The following is a 15,838-nucleotide window of genomic DNA, read 5'->3' as shown; positions in this document are numbered from 1 at the left end:
TCCATCTTTGTTTTTCTTCTACTGTGTACATTTTTTGAGACGGGTTAGCATCTCTTCGTGGTCAAGTTTGCCTGGTTTTGCTTGTTAATAACATCCCTGTCAGTACAAGGTCCAAACCAGAGTTGTTTAAATACTTGAACCGAGGAACAATTAAACCCTCTGCTGAAACCCTAGTCTGGAGGGAGAGATAGGGTTACTTCCATCAGTAACACACTCCGCTGCGCGAGGAAGACTGTCTCTGTAGAGGCTTCTGCATGTGGTGGTAGAAGCCCGGACTGTGGAGGCCGGCACTGAGGGAGGACGAAGGGATGAACTCAAAATCTTGAAATGGTGTCCAGAAGATATCGACAACTCCAGCTGTTGCCCGGAGGCCTTGGGGATGACCTGCACCCTCCAGCATGCCCGGATGTTTCAAAAAGGCATGGTATGGGCTGGCATCTCTCCTCAGCTTCTCCTCCTTCCTACTGATCATCATAGCCCTGGCGGTGCCCCACTGGCTGAGTGGGAAAATCCTGTGTCAGACTGGAGTGGATCTGGTCAACGCCACGGATCCAGAGCTGGTCAAATTCATTGGGGACATTTACTACGGGCTCTTCCGAGGGTGTAAGGTGCGGCAGTGCGGGCTCGGGGGCCGCCGGTCCCAATTCACCAGTGAGTATGTTGGGGGCATGCAAACTGACTTAGACACGTATTATTTCTTTTCATTTGCAAGGGTGCTCATGTGGAAAGGCGGGATTTGACAGATGCCTCCATCTCGGGCATAATGTCAAAGTCTGCAGTGCGCTGGGGCTTCTCCTTCACTACCAGGAAGAGACTCACTTCCTTCCTTTATTTAATACAGGCACATAGAAACATTACAAATAGGGATTTATATATGTTTGTAGCTTACCTCTATTAATAATACTTATTAAAATTTTAATAGTCAATATTAAAATTTTGAATGCTTACAGGGGTCAAGTGTTCCACCAAAGGCTTCACCTGGCTTGTCTCTCTTCAGCCTTACAACACACTGACAAGGAAAGAATGATTAATGTTCCCATTCCGCAGAGGAGTACTCTGAGGCTTGGGGAGTTACATGGCTTGCCTGAGGTCATTCAGCCAGAAACAGCAGAACCAGGGGCCAGATGCATGTCACATGACTCTGGTGTCCTCCACCACAACTCACAGGTGTAGACCATCTGCAGAAATGAACCTTCTGGAAACGTGGCAACTGCGTCCACATCTATTTCTATCAAAGCTTCATGGTCTCAGAAAAAACAAAGGGCCTCTGCCCATGAATTATGGGATCAGCCTTCCCAGCTTTGAGGCACAGTGGCTCTCTACTGGTGGGGAGACCCAAGCAGGGCACTTGACCGCTCACAGGGAACGTGAGCACACACTGGCGTTGGCCTGAGTTCAGCCTTGGATCAGAGTCACCCAGGATGTCAACAGAGTCCTCAAAGACGTGAAGCAGGCATCTAAGCCCGCTTAGGACAGTGCTCCAGGAAGGAAAAACGAACCCGAAAAGACAGCATTCTATAAACCCTTAGAATCAAAAAATTAGAATGTTGGTGAGAACAGTGACCTGCAAAGCCTTTAGTGAGCACTGGGCTGGTGCAAGAGCCTCAGGAGTTTTATTTAGTACTAGATTTTTGTATTTCAGAATTGTCACAGTTTTAGAACCCTGGCCAGGGTACATATCTTAACCCGTATAAAAACGAAAAGTTGGACCCACTGACCAATGTAATGCAAATTGTCGTCCTTTGTATACGTGAAGAAAAGGTAAGCTTGTTTTGTTTAGTCAGGAAACATCTCAGCATATTTTTATTTACTCAGCAATTGAATTGAACCTGAGTATCAGAAAAAGAGATCCATTAAAAATATAACCTAAAGCCAGATAGGGCAGCACATACCTATAATCCCAGCAACTTGAGAGACTGAGGCAGGAGAATCTCTCATTTGAGGCCAGCCTTGGCAACTCAGTGAGACCCACTCTCAAAATAAAGTAAAAATGACTGGGGATGTAGCTCAGTGATAGAGCACTTGCCTAGCATGCTCAAGACCCTGAATTTGAACCCCAGTGTCAATCAATGAATCAATAACCTAAAAGCTTTATATAAATACAAAGAAATTAAAATAAAGGAAGTGCACTGTTAAATGCAGCCCTTGATTCTAAACTGGATCCCCTTGGCTGCAAAGAATGTCACTGAGCCGGTCAGTGAAACCAGAAGAGATGTGATCATTTGGACCTCACGTGCCGTTGGTAACCTAAGGATGAGACCCCCACCATTCCCAGCCCACAGAAATTTAAACTGCCTCAGTTACAAACCATAGTAAACGAGTACTTCTTGTTTGCTGTTTGCAGGAACTCAATAAATGTTCCTTTCTGTTCTGCCTCTTCCTTCTCAAAAAGACACCCAGGGGCACCGTGCCTCTGGGTTCCTCTAATAGGGTCTGGTCCCTGAGGCTTCCAGACTGCGTGAGAGGCTCGAAGGATGTTTTATCTTTGGCCATGAGTATCACAGTTACTGAAAATGTTTGGTTTCCTGCTGCCCCAGGTCGTCCCAGAGGAGGGACATTCAGTTTACTAGTGATTCTCTTTGAAAGCTTTCATGGGGAGCCTGAGGCCAGGCTCCTCCTTGTGATTAGCTGACTTTACTGCTGCACTTTGGGGACACTGCATCCATTATTATGTTCTCTGGTGCAAATCTAGTTTCCTTTAGATTTAGAGCCTTTTATTCCAGCACAATGTAGCCTGGAGGCAGCTATCAGGTGTATCTGACTCTCCCACCTCTGACTTGGAGTCAGGATTTACCAACCTCTGCCACTTAATGTTGATCTATAGAAAAATATCCCTTGCACAGATCAGTGAAGAGAAAGATGTAAAAGTGCTCTGTAACCTATGATCAGGGAGTTTTTATTGGGTCTCACTTACAAACAACCTCCTTTCTCACCATCACAAAGGTCTCCCAGGAACTCCCCAAGAGAAACACTTCCCCATCAATCACAGGGAAAACCCAATCACTATTCATCACGAAAGGTGAAGGTCTTTCTTTATACCTAGACCTTCTGAAAACAAAACAAGTTAACCTGCTCTTGGGTGGCTGGAGAAAGAAATAGACAAACATTAACAGTGTCCACTCATTCAACTACGTTATGGAGGATTTACAGGCTGGATCCTGCTAGGAAGGCAGGAGAAAGCCAGTCACAAGTGTCTCCCTCCAACCGCGTGTGCTGAAGGAGAAATGGAGGAAGAGTAAACGAGGCACATGACTCTCCCCTGAGCTTCATTTCCTTCCATCCTGGTATGCTAGAAGAAAGATTTTAGTCCGCTCATTGTGTGATGAAAATAAACTGAGGATCAGAGAGATCAATACATGGAATAACTTCTGTAAAAGCATTTAACGTAATAGGTGTGCTGTGTTTTTTAGTTCTTGGGTTCTCTCCCTTCTTCCCACCCCACAAGTGTTCCCCCAGGGGTCTAGACTTCCAGTGTCATGCTTATTTGTCTTGCTGGGACAAAAGAGACTGTCACACTTCACTGGGATCAGGAGCAAACAAATTATCTAAGCTTCAGATACTGATAGAATAATCAATTCTGACATTCAAGTAAGGTAGCTCTAAAGCATACAAAATGTTTATTCCAATGCAAAATAAAACCTCTTGAATTCAAGCTATACCACTACTGACATTTTCAACCTTTAGTTATCCAAGTGTCCTGACTTTTCAACTATAAGCCCTGCAGCAGAGTAATTTAGGCAGCGCTTCCTGGCTGTGTGACCTTGGCAAAGCGACTTATCTTCTCTGAGCCTCAGTTTCCTCATCTGTAAGAGTGAGAGAGGGTAGCTATGAGCACAAAAGAAAGACTGTGTGTTCGGGGCCTGCAAACAGTTTGCGCCTGAGGGAGGTAGCTGTCCTCATTTATGTACGGATCATCTGTTTATGGTCATGCATTTCAGGCTGGAAACAAACTTCAGAGATAGCAAAAATTCTTAGAAATGGGACAGACATGGAAGGAAGTGAGCAGCTGCTCTCTGGGGGCAGTACTTGTGACGGGACCACAGGTAGAGCCACCCTCAAAAACAAATGGAAAGGGACTGGGGTGTGGCTCAGTGGTAGAGTGCTTGCCTGGCATGGCTGAGGCACTGGGTTCAATTCTCAGCACCACATATAAGTAAATAAAAAATAAAGGTCCACCAACAACTGAAAAAAATTTTTTAATTAAAAAAAAAATGGAGCCTTTACGCCATGTACAAGCAGAGAAACAACATGTATCCCATTTGTTTACAATAAAATTAAAAAAAAAAAAATGGAAAGAACCAATACCCTGAAACTCCAGAGGCAAGAATTCAGTTTATACCAAATAGCACCCTAACTAAAATCTGAAGTCCCTGGGAGATCTGAGCCTAGCATGTGGCACGTGAGTGTGGGTGTTAGATGAGACTCACCCTTTACCGATGAAGATTTTTTAAAAATGTAATTTATACACTTCCTAGGATGGAGGCTGAGGATCATGTTCTCTACCTCCCTCCATACATCCAAAATTCCCTCTCCCCCACCTTCTAACAGGCTTACTTCTCAGTTTTTTTATTAAATTCATCTGGATATGGGCTAAGATCATCATGTGTGTATGATTAGTTCTTTTTAAAAAACTACATTGCATTGTTGTTCCTTAATTTATTAAATCAATCTCCCATTGATTCACATGTTGATTTTTCTCCCGTCTTTTGCTATTGTGATGAACATCCAACATATACTGCTTTGAGCATGTGTAGCAATGTGCCTGGAAAATAAATTCCTGAAAGAGAACTTGCTTTAATAGATGCTGACAAACTGCCCTCTTACAGGGTGGTAGAAATTAACATCCCTACAGGGTTTGAGAGTGCCTCTTCCCTACACCATCTTCAATACGGTGTATTAGCAGATATTTTATACTTTGCCATCATGCAGGTGACTATTCTCCATGTTAAGGATTTGGTGAGGATTATTGTGCCAGTTGTGTGTCCTCAGGATTTCACGATTGAGAAAGGGACAACAGAATAATTAGGTAATCAAGTGTCAGCAACCATTTTTGGAATAAAAAGAGGCTGAGGATTTGAAAGACTGAAAAATAAAATCTAAGGGAAGGGAGACAGAGGGAAGACAGGTGCCTTGGGAAGACAAACTCCCTGAAAGGAGCTCAGCTTCCCAGGTAAAGTTTCCAAGGTCAGTGAGATAACAATAAATGGAAACACAAAACTGGAAAGAAAGTTCAATCAGAACTAAGGACGTCAGCACGGAGTACAGGCCCTGTGGGTGGAAAGGACATCTTAAGGAGAAGACAAAACCTTCCTTGTCAGGCTTGGAAGGTGGCAACTTTCATGAATAAAGGGAGGCAGGCAGCTGGCAAGGGCAGAAGTAGTAGGAGTAGGACAAGGAAGGCCTTAGCTCTGGCCCGGAGGAGGGATGGGGTCCATAGAGGGCTGGCCAGTCAAATCAGAGGCTACCCTGCTGGGCCCAGGCTGCACCAGGAGGTGCTCAGCCGAAACCCTGGAGTGTCTGCAGAGACATAGGCACGCTCAGGAGTTCTTTCATTTTCATTTATAATTAGCAAAAACTGACTTGAAATTCTTTATATGCTCTAGTATTTAGACCATAACCCCATGTAGAATTTAGGGGCACATTGCCCAAAGGCAAGAGCCTTCATGTCTCCAAGCCTGTGGGTAAAGGAGTTGGTAAGATCATAGTCATTGCAGTATCATGAGGATTAAATGAGGTATCGGATCTAAAACGCTCAGCCCATGACTTGGCTCAGCAAAAGCTGATCACCCTCAACTTGCAGGCAACCATCACTATCCCTATTGTACTGATGAAGAAAATGAGGTTCAGAGAGGCCACGGGACTCTTCCCAAGTCAGAGGGTAAAACTGACAGCAGCAATACCCACCGCTGCCGTTGTTGGGAAGCTGCCCTCCCAGGCAACATTTGAAGGGCTCTAATATGTCATCTTGTCTTCACGGTAAGTACTGGTGGTAAATAGGAAACAAATAGAAAGGAATCTTTCACCAAATCATCCTGCCACACTCACACAGAAAATTAGTATTTTCATAAAATATTGTGCAACACAAGGATTAAGCGCCCTTTGTCCTTGGGGGCAATGAGCTCCACCTTGCCCAGGCAGCAACAGGGCTCACGGGCCTCGGTGCACAGCGGATCTCAGAGTCGCAAGGTCGATGATGTTGTGGTCACTCCAAGGAAGAAAAGATTGCTCATCAACTGACAATTGGGAACTCTAGGGTCAAGAGTTCATCTCAGGAAAACTCCTTCTGGAAAACCCAGAGCTTGCTGTCTTCTCCATCGAAGCCCGTATGGGAGGCAGCTTGGGCTTTCTGGAAAGGACCAAGCTCTGACTGAAATACTAGCTGTGTCTTCTCTCCCCAGTCTTTCCGCACCTGGTGAAGGAGCTCAATACAGGCCTCCACTTGACGATTCTGCTGCTCCTCTTCCTGGCCTTGGCCCTGGCTCTGGTCAGCATGGGCTTTGCCGTCCTCAATATGGTCCAGGTCCCCTACCGGGCAGTCAACGGCCCTCGAGGCATCTGCCTATGGAATGTCCTGGCAGGTAAGAAGCCCCATAGGGACAGAAATTTATGTCCACATCGTCACCAGGCGGGCTCCAAGTTGCTGGGTGAAAAGAGTAGAGGAAATTAAATGTCCACCTTCAGCCTCCAGCTGCCACTTGGTGGCCAGGAATGCCCTCTTTACTAAAAGTCGCAGAGTTTTTCACAATAAAGAACTATGTTGTTAGAATATTCTTCACTTTGTGAGGAGAGGTTCAGGGTGAGGGGAAAGGTAGAAGACAGAGAGCCCAGGACAGGAGAGGTGGGCATGGTGAGGGGGTGAGAAGCTGGGGCTGGACGGAGCCAGCACCAATGGCAGAAGAGGAGGGCGATGTAAGCAACAGAACCATCTGTAAAAGGCTGGTCCTTCCAGGCTCCGTACAGAGGAGAAGAAGAGAGACTGAGCCTCCAGTGTCTTTAGAGCACCCACCCCCAGGGCGTAGACAGCACTGTGGACCAGGCTCATTGATGGCTGAACTTGCCCCTCTCGCTTCCGCCTCCTCAGACACCTTCTCTATTCCAGGCCCTGATGCTAGATGCCGCTTACTGAGCATCCACTAAGTGCCAAGCCTGGGCTTGCGGATTTTCCATTCCTTATTTAAGTCTCACAATCCCTAGGAGGAGGTTTGTCAGACCCATATTTACAGATGAAGAGCCTGTAAATTACACACTCAGAGAAGTGAAAAGGTCATACAGCAGAAGAGTGGCATTGCAACCCAAAAATGACTGATTCGAAGCCCTTTGACTTTTCATTGACCAGTGGTTTTATTTGCAACCATTGTGACCTATTTCCCAAACCAAAAACTTTTCCAAAACAAAAGCATGTGTGTGAACATACTGATGCACAGAAATTGATTCATAGTTAATTATGCCCTCAACAAATCATCTGTAATGAAAATAATGAAGTCCCACAAAATGAGGGCTAAGAAGATCACTATGGCAATAACCCCTCACCACTTTTACTTAATACAAGGAGACGGTAAAGTATAAAAGCAGGTCATGTTGTTTTATCATATATCATAATGTAATATCTAGAAACAATTACCATGCTTATGCTTACAGATGCTGGCTCCTGCAGATTTACCTATGCACGTGGCTTGCCCACGTCCTGACCAAAGGTGTCCTGTTTCTCTCTGTATGGACCCTCAGAATGGTTAGCATATAAAAATTTCTCATTCCTGCTCAGTAAATACATGCATATCTCTGTTAATTTCTTTCCTCAAAAAGACAGGACTCTCAAATTCTACTGATAAGAGTACAAAAAGCAAGCAGTTGGACAAAACTTTAGTGTCAAAAGCCATAAAAATATGAATAGCTTTTGAACAATTCCATACAGGGATTTGTGCTAAGGAAATAATAGAACAAGAGCACAAAGATGTGTATAAATGTGTTCACTGCAACAACTTACAATATCAAAACTAGCAGCCATCTAGATTTCCAGAAATAAGGTCATGCTTAAAGTACAGTGTGTCTCCAGAATAAAATTCTCTGCACCCATTTCCAAATTGGGCTGTACCAAAACATTTAACAATATGGAAAAATGTTCAAGTGAAGGGAAAAAAATCAAATTTAAAATTAAAGTAAGAGCACCATCATACCAATTTATGAAAGGGAAAGAAATGTAGCCAAATACACTAATCTGTTCAAAGTGTTTATTCCTGGCTTTTAGGATAAAAGTAAATTGTGTTTCCATCATTACAGTTATCTCTGGTGTCCAAATTCTCCTTGGTGAGGATGTAATAATCTAATAAAAGCACAGTAAATGCATTTTTGAAAATATTAATTTAGATCAGAACAGGGACAGGGATACACCCAGTGAGAGAGAGAGGAAAAGACAGAGACCCAAGAACATCAAAGTTTCAAGCAAGCGATAAGGAGGTAAATGAGGCTGGGAATTCCACATCTTCCCCTCCTACCTCACTTCCCCCTTCGAAGGCCTTCAGCAGCTAAGAACCTAATGGTCCAGCCCTAGGGCGGAACCCACCTGCAAAAAGTCACCTCCCCACAGTCCTCAGGTCCATACAGACATCCCAGATGTTAGAGGCTGAACCTCTCCAAAGTGATCCCCAAGAAAAATGGTGCTGAGTAAGGGGGAAATTAGAGGGACCAGGATTCAAAGTCCATCTGACATAAAGCTTATGCTCCTTCCCACACAGGTCACCCGTCACCCGCAGGCTGGGTGGGTTTGCTGCAGCTTTGTTAAAACAAATTAAAGTCTGTGTTGCCCTAATAGGTTTTTAAACCCAAAGCAAGTTTGTTACCCCTGGCACAGAAATGCCACCTCGCATAGAGTTGTTAGGACTGTGAGAAGCGGTGGTGACTGAGGCAGCTTTTGGGTTTCAGGTGGAGCAGTGGCCTTGGCCATCGCCAGCTTCATGGCCGCCGTGAGATTTCACCACCTGACGGAGCGAGTCGCCAACTTCCAGGAGAAGCTCTTCCAGTTTGTCGTGGTGGAGGAGCGGTATGAAGAGTCATTTTGGATCTGCGTGGCCAGTGCGTCGGCCCACGCGGCAAACTTGGTGGTGGTGGCCATCAGTCAAATTCCCCTCCCTGAGATCAAGACGAAAATTGAAGAGGCCACAGTCACGGCCGAGGACATCCTGTACTGACGGCCTCCTCCTGCTCATGCCCTTCCTCAGTCAGTCCCCCAGTGGGAGGGAGACCTCAGCTTTGGCAGTCTTCCCATTCCCTAATGTCCCTGTTCTTGGTGGTAGGAAGGGTGGGAAGGAGCAGGCTGGGATGGGGCACTGGTCCAGGAAGTAAGACTTCCCTGGAACCCCCAAACACTTGCAGTCTCCCTTATGCCTCTGGAGTTGGACTTGGAGACTCGGCCACTTGCCAGCTGTGTGTGACCTTGGACGATTCACTTAGTGTCCATTTTCCAGTTCCCTCATCTGTAAAGAGGAATGGTAATAACTTTGTAAGTTTGTTATGAGTTTTACGTGGGTGATAATGTCAGGGACAGGGCACTCTACAAATATAAGGTAGCATATTCTCCAGCAAGTATCCAGAGACTCTTGGTCGATCTCACACAGTATTTGGGGAATGTGTGAAGAGGAATATAGTAATAAGGTCTTGGTCTGCCTAATCTTCCTACACGATAATAATCAGATAGCAACAATAACACTAAGAATGAAAATTACCAGTTTCGGAGTGGCTACCATGTTCTGGACACTGTTCTGAGAGTTTTGCACACATTAACTTGTTAGACCCTCTGAAAACTCAGGTGGTACGTGCTATTGTAGCCCCATTTGGCAGATGAAAAAACTAAGACATGGAGAGCTGGGTGACTTGCTGCGATCAGGAATTCAGTCCAGGAGGTCTGGAACAGGATCTATACCTTTAACCACTGAACTAACCTGTCATCTGATGGATGAGCAATTGCAACACAATATGATAACTGCTGAAATCACACAGGCATACAGGAGCCAGGAAGGAATTAGAGCTTCGGGATGGTATGTGGCATGAAGCAAGTGTCACAGAGTCAACATCTGATCTGCACCGTGAAAGATGAGTGGCCTCTTTCCAGTGGTGAAGGAAACAAGGTTGGCGAAGGGCATTGCAGTGTGCGTCAGGACAGAGGACCCAAGGCACAGGGCCCAAAATTCCAAGAAGGGCACACAGGCACATGGACACTCAGTGGAATGAGAACGCTGCTCTAGTTGACATGTTGGAGAAACCCTTTTGCTTTGTTTTGGGCTTTCCTAAATAATGCTGTGATGGTTGATTTCATGTGTCAATTTGGCCGGTCTGTGGTACCTGGCTATTTGATCAGTCACTATCATAGATGTTTTTCTGAAGATATTTCCTGATGAGATTCACATTTAAGTTTTACCCTCCATAATATGGGTGAACCTGATCCAATCAATTGAAGGCCTTAATGGAAAAAAGACTGACCTCCCAGGAGGACAGAGGATTCCGCCAACACATGGCCTTTGCGCTTGAACTGTAACTCTTCCCCAAGTCCCCAGCCCACCTGCCTGCCCTGCATATTCTGGACTTTCCAGCCTCCACAACCATTTCAACCAACTCCTAAAAATCCCCTCCTCTCCCTGTCTTTCTCCTTTTCTCCCTTCCTCCAACCCCCTCTCTCTGTTCAATTCCTTGGTATCTTCTGGGGATTAGTTCCAAGACCAAATGCATGGATGATCGATTCCTCTGTATAAAATGGCATAGTGTTTGCATGTAACCTACACAATCCTCCCATATGCTGTAAATCATTTCTAGATTACTGGTAACAATGCATATAACAATGTAAATACCATGTAAACACTTGTTATTTTGTTAAGGGAATCATGAAAGAAAAAAATAGATGTGTTCAGTGCAGATAACTAGGACTAACTATATTTCTGATCCTCAGTTGGTTCAATCTGTGGATGCAGAACCCATGGACAGGGAAGGCCGCCTGTGCATGCACACACACACGTACATACGCACATCCTATGACTCCATTTCTCTGGAGAACCCTGGCTAAAACAAGTACCCAACTCTACCGACTCATCGTTCTATGATACTAGCTGGGTTGAGTCTTTTCCCAGGATTGCTGTCTTCATGCCAAATAAATGTTACCTAATTCCCCCCAAATAACTACATCTAAAAAGACACCTGATTTGATGATTTTGGAAGTTTCCACAGCACCCCTCTGTGCTAAATGCTTACAATTCCCTGCTAAGCCCATCTGGACCTTTCCCAAGCACAACATCAGTATTATTTGTGAACTAATTCAGATGGCACATAGCTAGACAGAAGCTAATATAATAAGAGAGGGGTCCAAAGATAGCAACAGACGCCATGCTGCCTGAAAACAAGAAATGTCAGTATCATGTCAAGTTGAACACAAACTTCAGCTGATGGGCTTAAAAAACATAAATTCAGAAGAATCTGACAATAGCAGACATACTAAGTATCTGAGGACCTCAACACTCAACAAGTGTTGAGCCAGGCATGGATAAGAAACCTTATCTCGAAATTTAAAAGTAAGAAGGGCTAGAGATGTAGCTCAGTGGTAGAGCACTTGCCTACCATGCATGAGGACCTGGGTTTAATCTCCCATCACACACATACAGAGAGAGAGAGAGACAGACAGACAGACAGACAGAGACACAGAGAGAGAGAGTCTCAAAACTGATCCAGGAGCTCTGAGTAGAGCAGTTTACAAACAAATCCCAGCCCTCCTGAGAGTCCATTCTCTGAGCAGCTGGGTGGCTCACACAGAGGTAGCTTGTGATGTAGCTGCTAAAAACACGAGCAGGATTGTAGGTTTTGAGTAGTCACTGCCTCGAGCTGCGTGCAGACTGTCGCTGAGAAAAGGAAGCTGAGTAAACTCAGTTTTGCTTCTAACAGTGGAGTTGGGTTTGAACTCAGTCAAGGCCACGTGTGCCACCCAGTCGAAGCACAGGCCTTTGTACCTGTGGGCCTGTCTCTAGTGACAGAGGCCACAGCCTTTAAAGGCTTTCATCAGCATCAGTGAGACCTTAAAGTTTCAAACCATGATCTACCAGGTAGCAACCACAACGTCCCTGGAGAGACTCAGGTTCGGTCCAGAGGACCATCTCTCAGGGATACCACAGAACAGATTCCTAAGTGGGATTTAGCAGAGGGTGAGGGAGAAGGGAGATTGGACATCTGGGTCACAAAATCTACTTGCATTATTACTCAAGAGCATAGAGAAAAGGTTTCCCCTTTCTTTTGACTATAACGGATTTGGTCACTTTATGAGTAAATAAATTCCCAATCCAGTTTAAATTGAACCCAACCTGATCATTGACACCATCCCTTCCAGTGGTGGTCAGCCTCTCTGGGATACTATGGTTGCTTCTCGGATGACCTCCCTGGCCTGCCTTCTCCTGAAGATGGTTCTAGGCCTGTGCACATGTGTCCTGATTTCCCAGGAGTGTCCCCTGACCTCCAGCTGGTTCTGGGGGGCACACAGCTGAGCTTTTGGTTTTCCATCCACCCAGATGGAAATCCCTGTCCTGCTAACCTCGCAGAACAGTCTGAGTTCAGAATAATTTGTGAAACGTTCTCTTGAAACTGGTCAGAGCCCAGTCATGGCCTGGATCCCCCTGACTGGAGACCCTGGTTGGCTACCAGGTCCTCCCTCCAGCTGACCTCTCCATCCGTCTATCCCAGGCTGTGCCATGAGCCACCTCACCCCAGTCCAGGAGCCAAGGGGACCCTCCCGGTCTCAACGGTATTCTGCCCCCTGGAGTGAGTGGCACTTCACTTCTCTGTTCCCTCTTAGCAAGTGATTCACGCCTGTTCCAGACTTGAAAGGATTCTTGCTGCCAAGAGAAAATAATCCACATATGACATAAATTCCATTTTAAAACTGGGAGCCCCCCACCAGGACTTCTGCAGATGGCTGTGAAAGTGATGCCCACCCAAAGGGGATGCAAGTGTGGGGACAATCCGGGCAATAGTCTTCCAGCTTTGGGGACCTGTGCCCTCAGGGCTGCCTCCACCCAGAGGCGGCACCTGCATGGTGCTCAGATAGGCTCTCCTGACCTAACAGTGCCCCCACCCTTCCAGCCCCTAGTCAGTCCGCAGAGCCCAAATGTTACTTGTAGCCTTATTTTATGACATGGTTAGAGGGTGACAATCATGATTGATTTTCACATGTCCTTTAAAGAAATCTGTTCCATGCATACATTTATATACTTATTATGTACTATTATTACTATGATGATTATTACTATCATCACTAATTCTAGCTTGAGGGACCAAAAAACCAATAATTCCTAATTAAAATTAAGAAAAGTAGTTAGGTATTGATAAAAAAGATACTCTATGTTCACTTTGTAAAAACTGAGTAGTACATGATTTTTACTAGTGAAAATATAACTTATAAAATATATAATAAGTCAGACTTTGGAAAAGAAGAACCCTCCCATGTCAAATCTGGGCAGTGATGTTACAAATACACTTTTCTCTCGGGCAAAATATGAAACCCTATAAAGTTGGAAGTAAACAACTTTCACACTTCCAAAAGCATGTCATAAAAATGCTAGCTCTTTTTATTTTTTAAAAAAATCCCATTTTCTATAGCATAAGGTCACTGATCAATAATTAATGTTTAAGGAGAACTAATGTGTACGTCAGCGAAAGTTTGCAACATAATTCAAAAATGACAATTATATTAGCTTCTAGTACCTCTGCCACAGAGTACTGCAAGGTTGGTGGTTTAGAACAATACAGATTTATTACTTAAGTGCTTTGGAGGTCAGAAGTCCAAAGTGGGTCTTCCTGGGTAAATCTTGGTGTTGGTAGAGGCTTTGGGGGAGAATAGTTTCTTCGCCTTTTCCAGCGTCTAGAGGCTGCTACTACTAAGGTTCCTTCTGACAGTCAGAGGACTCCAGCTTCTTCCCATCGTGCATATGGTGGTTCTGATGCTCCTGCCTGCCTCTTACAAGGACCTTGTGGTTTTTTACTCCACCCGCATCATCTAGAATATCTTGGAGGGACATTCTTTACACCTGATACAATAAATCTGATCAAACCAATATTTCTTTTTCTAACAATATTCCTGAAAGGAAGATAATGTTTAGATAAAACTAACAAACAAAAAAATTGCATGAATCGCTAATCATTAATAATAGATTACCTTTGCAATTTAGAAAATACTTGCTAGGCTTGGGGTGCTCACCTACTTCAAATACCGGCGTATCATGCCAGACGCATCCTTGGAAGCTACAGAGGGAGACAAAGAGAGCCCAGGGAGTCTCAGAGGAGGAGCAGAAAGCTGATATCAAGTTGTGATGCTGACGAGGGACACAGCCATGTTGGGGACAGAGCCACCAGGGAAGTCCCAGCTCCCATTTCAGATGGCCTTTCTAAGTATGAAAGATTGCTCTCCATCCTCGTCACTCTTCTTCTCGTTGTGGTCGTTCAACTAAGAAACCTGTGTAACTGTGACACAGCTGAAATTCTTGCCAAATAAACTGGGTTTTCTGCTCTGCCTCGCTCGCAGGATCTCACTCTCCCTGCTACGTCAACAGGGTTGGCAAACACAGCCCCGAGGTGGGAGGTGAGGCTCAACCCTTGCTGAGTTCGTGCCAGGTACTCCACGTGTGCATCTCACTTCAACCTTTTAAAAACCCTGTGACGGATGCTCTTGTTCCCCGTTTTTGAGCTCAGGAACTAGAAACATCATTTTCTCATTTTTAAAATAAATTGCATAAGGTGACATCTAATTTTCCTTCCCACTCTGAGATTTTCAGATGCTTGAACACTACATAAAACAATCCCATTTGTAATGAATAGAGAACCTACTGTATGCCAGGCACTGAAGCGGGGGTTTTCAGCTATGCCATTGGGTAATATGTGATCTCCCACAGGACCAGAGATGCTACGTTTGCACTGAAAATTCAACATTGTGAAGATTCCAACCACCAATTCCACTACATTTTGACTATATATGCATTCTGTGATAGTCATGGCTGAGTTCTTGGTTTATGTGATGGTTTGGATGTGAGGCATCTTCCAAAAGCTCACACGTGAGACAATGCAAGCAGGTTTGGAGGACAAATGATTGGGTTGTGAGTCTTAACTTAATCAGTGATTTAATCCCTGAAGGGGATTAACTGAGTGGTAACTGAAATGGTAGGGTTGGCTGGAGGAGGTGGGAATTGGGGCATGGCTTTGAGCACATATTTGTATCTGGTGGGTGGAGACTCTCTGCTTCCTGATCAACGTGTGAGCTGCTTCCCTCTGCCACACTCTTGCACCTCACCTTGAGCCCTGAGAAATGGAGCTGGCCTTCTGTGGACTAAGACCTCTGAAACCGTGAGCCCTCAAATAAACTTTTCTTCCCTAAACTTGTTCTGGTCAAATCTTTTAATCACAGCAGCAAAAAAGATGACTAAAAGATGACTATTAAAACAAATATAAAACTATGACATGTAATTATTTGTTCTAGTGCTTTTCGTTTTGGGAAAAATAATAAGCAACAATGACAAATGACTGCAGGGCATCAGCGATATTGCCTTTGCTGTTTACTCTTGGGGAAGAACACGCTGGATGTACTGCATTCTTTTTTCTTCTCTCATAACAATTTCTCAACCTGAGAAACTTCAAGGGGGTAGAGGCAGGAGGGACTTCACAGGCCACTGTTCATCCTCCCGGAAAGGAGACGCTCACGCCAGGCCCACAGATTCCCTCTGTGCTACGCTAGTGGGTGGCAGGTTGGCCTTGGAGGACACCCTGACTGTTCTGTGGTGCTCGTCCTGGGTTCCGCCTGGACTGGCCCACCTGAGAAATGGCT

The 15,838-nt window shown here is 44.9% G+C and overlaps 1 protein-coding gene across 1 annotated transcript; it reads left to right on the top strand.

Moving 5' to 3' along the window:
- Positions 1–398: 398 nt before the first annotated feature.
- Clrn2 (clarin 2) lies at positions 399–9,185 on the top strand. Its single transcript, XM_047565809.1, has 3 exons — positions 399–651; positions 6,399–6,578; positions 8,920–9,185. Exons 1-3 carry the CDS (start codon positions 399–401, stop codon positions 9,183–9,185), a joined length of 699 nt encoding a protein of 232 aa, XP_047421765.1.
- The last annotated feature ends 6,653 nt before the right edge of the window (positions 9,186–15,838 follow it).

The sequence above is a fragment of the Sciurus carolinensis genome, chromosome 10 (assembly GCF_902686445.1).
Source record: "Sciurus carolinensis chromosome 10, mSciCar1.2, whole genome shotgun sequence".
Taxonomy (NCBI): Eukaryota; Metazoa; Chordata; class Mammalia; order Rodentia; family Sciuridae; genus Sciurus; species Sciurus carolinensis.
Note: the sequence above shows the minus strand (reverse complement) of the source record. Positions and strands in the feature narration are given on the sequence as shown.

Coding starts and splice junctions, on each gene's coding strand:
- Clrn2 (XM_047565809.1), top strand. CDS start 399: ATGCCCGGATGTTTCAAAAAGGCATGGTATGGGCTGGCATCTCTCCTC. Junction 652..6,398: donor CCGCCGGTCCCAATTCACCA/GTGAGTATGTTG, acceptor TTCTCTCCCCAG/TCTTTCCGCACCTGGTGAAG. Junction 6,579..8,919: donor CCTATGGAATGTCCTGGCAG/GTAAGAAGCCCC, acceptor TTTGGGTTTCAG/GTGGAGCAGTGGCCTTGGCC.